The 7,392-nt window shown below is 38.3% G+C and overlaps 1 protein-coding gene and 1 long non-coding RNA gene across 3 annotated transcripts in view; one reads left to right on the top strand and one right to left on the bottom strand.

The window, feature by feature from the left end:
- Positions 1 to 2,755: 2,755 nt before the first annotated feature.
- Positions 2,756 to 7,392, bottom strand: part of LOC104963059 (type I inositol 3,4-bisphosphate 4-phosphatase-like) — a 21,333-nt gene continuing 16,696 nt past the window's right edge. For both annotated transcript variants that reach the window (XM_010791609.1, XM_010791608.1), the window contains one exon: positions 2,756 to 3,965. In XM_010791609.1, coding sequence (XP_010789911.1) covers positions 3,833 to 3,965 — 133 coding nt within the window. In that variant the 3' untranslated portion in view covers positions 2,756 to 3,832. The remainder of the gene's footprint in view (positions 3,966 to 7,392) is intronic.
- LOC104963061 (uncharacterized) overlaps positions 6,637 to 7,392 on the top strand; it is a 23,338-nt gene continuing 22,582 nt past the window's right edge. Inside the window, exon 1 of the long non-coding RNA XR_800273.1 lies at positions 6,637 to 6,647. This is a non-coding gene — a long non-coding RNA (uncharacterized lncRNA). The remainder of the gene's footprint in view (positions 6,648 to 7,392) is intronic.

Genomic DNA, 7,392 nt, shown 5'->3' with positions numbered 1-7,392 from the left:
CCGCCGGGAGACTGTCACCGTCGGTGCATGTCTCTCAGGGTGGGGTGCAGTGCGGCAGGGCAGGACTGTCCAGGGTCAGTGGTCTGCCCAGGAGGGTGCACGCCATGTCAACGTGCCAGGGCTTCGGGCTGTGCAGCTTGCACTCACGCACTTTCTACCCCAACTGGGGGGCAAGCATGTGCGTGTTCCTTGGGACAGCATGTACACTGTGGCCCAGACAGCAGTCCCTTCTAGATAGTGGACGTTCTCACTCCACTCTGAGAGATTATGTGGCTGCTATTTCTGCCTGACATGTTCGGGTCGACGGCGCCATGGCAGGGTGCCACAGGTCGGTATCCCTCTTCCTGAGAGGGGCTTTACGGCAGCGTCTCCCTAGCACCCGAGGGCTCCGGCTTGGGACCTGCCCCTGCTGCCGGATGCCCTATCATCTCCTCCCTTCAAGCCCCTGACCCAGGTGGGGCTTAGGTGGCTGCCCATGAAGGCAGCATTTCTGCTTGCCATAGCCTCATTGAAGCGAGTCGGGGAGTTGCATGTAAGCGATACATGCCCGAGGTGGGACTCTCAGGTGTTGCCCATTGGGCAAATGTGGCATTCCTGCCCAGGGTGCTTCCACAAACCCACTTCAATCAGCCTGCCCAGCTGGCACGCTTTGACATTCAGGAGAATGGCAAGTTGAAGTTGCTGCGCCCTGTGGGTGCATATATCGAGGCTACTGCCTGTATACGGCAGTCAGAGCAGCTCTTCGTTTGCCATGGCGGCACTAAAGGAGGCTGTGCCCTCTAACCAGCAGCTGCCCCACTGGGTTGTCGATACCATCTCACATGCCTACGGGGCTAGTAGCCGCCCCCTGCCATCAGGGCTGAGATGCCACTCTACAAGGAGCATCTCAACATCTTGGGCTGCCCTGAAGGTGGTGCCCCTGGAGATCATCTGCGCCGCGGCGTCGTGGGCGTCTTCTGGCACATTCTCCAGTTTTTATCGGGTTAATGTCGCCACTCCCCATTCTTTGGGCGTGGTCCTTTTGCCGAGCTCCGCTGCTTACAGTAGTGAGCAAGGGCTTGGATTCTTCATCACATGGTTGGTATAAGTCATCCAGTGCGTATGTGTAAACTGCACCGCCCCTTCGCACACAGACGGGAGAGAGATCGAAAATACGAAAGATAATCATAGACGCATTTTGCAGTCTTTTTGCATGTTATAAACGGAGTTGGCGACACTAAAACTGCAATATAATGTTTGTGTAGCAATAATACACATGACATATTTTTTACATGTCTCCAGTACGGTTTGGTTAGGCGTCTTGATTCCAAATTACAGGAAAGACATTTCAGACTTTATTGGAAGAACTGTTTTAGGAAGGCCAATTCCTGCGCCCAACTTAAGTGTGGACAACGTTGGTAAATGTTACATAAAGTTGTAGAATAAATGGAGCTTGATAACAATGATATACATTTGTTCAACTTTTTTGGTCTTCAAAACGGTTAATAAGTATATTTTCTGAAAAAGGAGCTGAAGTCTTGTTAGCTTTCCTGTTGTTAGCTTGTTAGCTTAGCTCGCAAATGCTATGAAATTAAGAAAAACAGCTTCTGGCTTACTTACTGCTTTTGTGAAATTGTAGCGACTGAGTAGTTTGTTTGGCTGTCATGGCTTGTAAAGATTTGTATGTATTGATGTAGGTAGTTATTTAATGTTATGTTGTTTCTCATACTTACGCAAACGGCGCCATGCATCAACTCGTCCTCCTGCGCTACGATCGGCTTTGGCTCGACATTGCTTTGGCGTGTAGGGAAACTAAGTCTGGCACAAGGTTCTTCTTACAAACATTTACAAAGTAGTGTCAAGTTAAATATATACAGTTACTCTAACAATCCTACTACACATCAGGATAAATACAAATAAAACAGTGTGACTTTAAGACAATTAATGTTCTTCTTTCACACTCTTGTTACATAATAGCCCTAGAGGAACCAGAAGAAGTCATATTCCTTGTATTTTTACTTACACCTGGTAAATCAAGCTGATACTGTCGTCTAATAGAATACACAAACATGCTAATGTCAATACGTTTTGAACCGTGTGCAGCGATAGCTCCAGGATCCTGATGGAAGGAAATAAATGAATGAATACATGGCATTATACAGAAGGGGGGCAGTGAGGGTAGAGCACCTCAGGGTAACTTTACTTGCCTTAATGTTCTTGTTTGACACTTTTACGTTTAAAACTATCGATTAGGTTTTATTATTAATCATTAGAAATACTTTTTTTTTAAGGCTAACAGATCCCATTTGAAATTGATGCAGGACATTGTAGTTAAACTTTAATTTGGGTGAAGTGACACCGCCCTGTTGGAGTTTTGGATGAATGGTTTATTTTTCAAAGTGATCTCAAAACGTTCTTTAGTTGGAGGCTTGATTAGGGATTTAAAAACGTTTCATGACAATACATTTTCATTTGCATATTGATTCAAAACATGAAAGTGAAAATAAATTGTTGCCAAGTAAAGCAATTAGTTATTAGTATCGATTTAAAACATATTTTATTTCCCCTAAACATTGCAACTTTTCTGCCGGTAAGTAGAATTATTTATTTTAAATTCATTTAAAAAATCGTTCAGATCCCATAGAAATACAGTCAGCTGAAATCTGTTAAATTAATTAATATATAACAATGTCATATTCATTTGAAAAAACCCTCTAGAGACAGAGAAACAATCCATTTTATATTTATTTCAGCAACATTCAAACCTTCACAGATGTCTTGAGAAGTTTTTAATATGAAATAAAATCCCCAAATACAGCACAGTATGTTTGAATGATGAAAATACAAGTAAATACAGAAATACATGTTTTGACGAGTGATCTGCAGGAGGATTGCCATCAAACAGTGTGGTTCACGGTACATTAGAATCATTTCCTTCACAGATAATTCACTAGTGAGGGAAGGGAAGAGCACGGGCGCCCTCGTGTGGTAAATAACCGGCAATGCAACTAAAAATGTGGAATAAATACTCCAAAAGTGATCAAAATGACTACAAATAAGCGTAAAAGTGCAAAACAAATGTTCCCCTTTGTCCTCAATTGAGAAAATGTTGTAAAATAATTCAACTTTTTTGTATTTCTTGTTAAGATAACAGGTTGTCCTTTTCATAATAAAAGCAAACTCAAATGGCATAGAAGCCAAATATGAAGGCTGCCAACTCCATGACGATACTCTGAATTTCTCCAATACTTTACTAGTATTATATATTTTAGCTTAAGCCTTGTTTAAGGGATTTTTTCTACATTATTCTTAATATCAATCTTCTGTTATTCACTTTATACGTAGATACATTTCCTGTGGATTTACAACAGGGTCTAAATATCAAATTGCATGGTAGCACATTGGCAGGCAATGAGAAGCGTACAAAAAACAACAAATGTGTCTAAATCTGTGGCTGGATAAGGGAAAACCGTTATTTTATACAAGTGGATTCAGCCATGTGTGATAGTAATGATTTATCTGTTGATTTACAGTGTGTAGCATACATATAAATGCTCCATTATATCAGTGCTCGATCAGGGCTGAGGCAGTGCTGTTCATTTACATATTTATAATAACAAGAAATAAAAACCTTCTGCTACCAGATTCTTGTATTCAGCGTGTTATGCATAATACGGCATCTAATACAGTACTTCAAAACAGTTCATATAGTACGGTGGTAGAAATATAGTTACTGTTGATAAAAAGGTGTGAGACAGTAACCAGGTGACATGAACACGGTACCTTCAGTCTGATCTTCCCAAAACACAGCAGCCATATTGTCCCGTAATAATGCCGATTCCCTTTGGTGAGTTCAGGTCTCCACTTTCCCGAAGGTGCCGTCAGGAGGTCGGTAGTGTTTGGGGAAGGCTTTGAGTTGCAGCGAGTTAAAGGCGTACTTACGACACCCAACGTTCTTCACCGTGTTTTCCCGCCGGCAGCCCTCGCTGAGGAGACACAATGAGTGAGGGGAAAATCATAAATACAAATGATATGAAAAACTGTGAAATGATACTTACTTTGCTGCAGGGTTCTCTGATTATCAACAATCAATGAGTGTCTAGATAAAAGGAATAGTTCACCCACAAAATGGCCGCTTGTATGTCAGTTCCTCACACTGTTACATTCAATTACTGAAGATGTTTCTCTGGCATGCCAGGGTGAAAGAATAATAATAAAAAAAAGTGAGAACAATCTAAATGAATTGAAGTTAAACTTTGTTCGTTAAAAAAAAAAAATGTATCCATTTATAAATCCTGAAATATAACCCAAGTCTCATTTATTTGTATGCTCAAATCTCTCAAATAAATGCACTTTGTTCATGAAAGAAAAAGGGATGTCTTTACGAAATGTTGCTTTTGTAAACGTGACACCCATTTACTTTCATTCATAATAACTGTTCAGATTCAGTATGACGAGGTGGGAGTAATTCATATAATAAATATATATACTAATAATAATGATTATTTTGGTGGTGAAGTATTAAGTAACAAAAGTGCTTCAAAGTGAACAAACACCATTCACACACACACAGAGACAAACATAGAAGAGTTAAGAGAAAGCAGAGTTAAAGAAGGTTAAGGAAACATATTTTTAGGTCATGTTAAAAATGTATAAATAAATCAATTTAAAGATCACAAGATATCCTCAGAGTGGTTATATTCTGCAGGTTCACGCAGAAACGGTTTATTACAGCAGGGGTGTGGCGTTCAGGTACACACTGACTTCAGGGTTTGTTGGTGTTGTGGTACATGTAGAGCAACATGGAGACAAAGGCTAGAGCCTTTTGACATGTAGCTGATGACAGAGGAGAAGCACCGCCACATGTTTAACAGCAATTCGTTTTTTTTCTTTTTTCAATCTGTCTGAATCATTTTCACATTCACTTAACAATTAAAAAATATTCCAGAACAACCTTTCCTCAACCCTTGTGTAGCAAGGAGATCTCTTAGCTTAAGCTAAAATACACATTTGTTTGGACAAAAATTGGAATTTTGATGGAAAACCTAACAATAACTTCCATTTAAAATAATTACACATATTGGTTGGTCATTATTATACGAGTAAATACATTTTTTTTCTTCAAATAACATGTTAATTATCACAATTAACGAGTACCATATAAGCTGAGTATTAGACAGGAGGGTTCAGATGTTTAAAGTGCAAGTTGAGAAGTAATTAAACACACGATAAACATAGCATATAAATCTGCATATAACATATTTAGCTGCGGTATAAAGTGACATGGCAGAAGCATATTAATCACACTGTATAGATTTATATATACATATTTATATATAATCTCTGCAAGGAATAAGGACAATATATAGCAAATGTTGAAGGCAATACATAAAGACAATTTATGTACAGCCATACAAATATATTCTCTGACACATCTGGAATCATAATTTAAAAAACAATGAAAGAAAAAGGTTAATATCGTCTTTTTAGTAAGCACTTTAGTGTTATTATTATTAAACAATGATGTATAGGGAAGTACTTCATTTTAAAGCTAATTTAAAGCATATATAAAACAACTCCAGTTCCTTCACATCCCTGATGCTCAGTGATACATTAATTAGATATCTGTATATTAGATGCATTTATATATATTACTTTTGTTTGTTAAAATATAAGCTCAATATATAACATCTGTCTCAGAGTTAAAAAAAAAGTACTCCAGAACGTCTTGCTCATCATTTCAGGTTGGAGCACACGGAGTGATTCACCCTCAGCACTTAGAGAGAAAGGGATGGAGTGAGTAGGGGTCACGAGGTGAACCCCCACAGGAGGATATTTATGTCCTGATCCATGTCCTTACTGGGTCGATGTTAATGAGAGCTCGTGGCAGATATTGATTTGTATAATGTGTAGAGCAAGTTGAACCCTCTTTGTTTCTTCAGAGGGTTTTGTTAAGGAGTGCTCGACACGTTTTCTGATCCTTCTTATTCCCTTCATTGCCATTTGAGCCCATTTCTTCAGTCAAAATCGTACCTGTACTAAAAAATAACATTGTATATGTTCACATTATATCTGAAATATGAGTGTTAAACAGTGTTGGTGTTGAAACTGTAGTAGCTGGGAAATAAGAGCTTGGCTTTATCGCCAACTGTATAATAATATATAGAGACAGCATCACACACTAACACTTTCTTTAGGAAGCTCTAGAAAGCGGGGGTGATATTAAAGCTGGATAAATATTCCATTTATCATTAGATTGATTGAGAGAGTTATTCAGCAACTGATTTTGATAGTATATGAATTATGTTAGTCATATTTTAAGCTATAACGCAACATTTCAGATTATTTCAGTGAGTCCAATGTGAGAATTTGCTGTTTCTTTCTTAGATATGTTAGTAAACTAAATATATTTGGCATTCTGACTGTCAGCAGGGCTAAAAAAAGGAATTTAAAAGTACGTTCATGACAGATTAATTCTCCAAACAAGACGCATTTCCCGGCATATTTTTCTCTCATTTTGCCGAAAGACTAACTTGGAGGTGGAGACAAAGAAATCACATCTTCAACTCTTTGTACAACACAAATCCTACAAACCTGAATTCTCTCATTAAAAACCTGACTTAAAGCATTTAAGCATACATTCCTCATTGGTTTATCTTACAGCTCGAGTGCAAAAAGAAAACACGCTACTGATTATATCTGCAATTTGAGTTTCTTGTAAACGGATACACATAAATAAATGCTCTGAAGGATGAACAGCACTACACTGCACGGTAACCCCCTGAATATCAAACATTAGCATCATCATTAGAACCATTTTTTAACTTTGTCAATTGGCGTGAAAAGCTAGCAAATGTTTATTCATCTTAGAAGAAATCCCAATTTCCTCCTTCATTTATCAGTATTCTGATAAATGGGTAAATAGACACCTTATTGGATGAATTGATGACTTTTTTGACCCCAATAAAAGGCTTGGATAGCATTCATCAGAACAGTAAAGCTAAGCTGCATGTAAACAGATCTGCTGGAAAGTGCAAGTAGAAGCGTTTCTACGGTTATAAAAAGCAGGAAGACTGAAATAAATAAAATAAGCAAATACTGCCTGCAAATATATACTGTATGCATATATAAGCTAAAGTAAGCTTACTCATTTTGGCACAAATGAAAAGCTTGTGTTCCCTCGTCTTTAGCTTGTAAGGTGCCAAAGCACACGGAAGACAATTATAAAAGCAGATAATNAGATCTGCTGGAAAGTGCAAGTAGAAGCGTTTCTACGGTTATAAAAAGCAGGAAGACTGAAATAAATAAAATAAGCAAATACTGCCTGCAAATAAAATAAGCAAATACTGCCTGCAAATATATACTGTATGCATATATAAGCTAAAGTAAGCTTACTCATTTTGGCACAAATGA

The sequence above is a fragment of the Notothenia coriiceps genome, unplaced genomic scaffold (genome assembly GCF_000735185.1).
Source record: "Notothenia coriiceps isolate Sejong01 unplaced genomic scaffold, NC01 NC01_scaffold00035577, whole genome shotgun sequence".
Lineage (NCBI taxonomy): Eukaryota > Metazoa > Chordata > Actinopteri > Perciformes > Nototheniidae > Notothenia > Notothenia coriiceps.
Note: the sequence above shows the minus strand (reverse complement) of the source record. Positions and strands in the feature narration are given on the sequence as shown.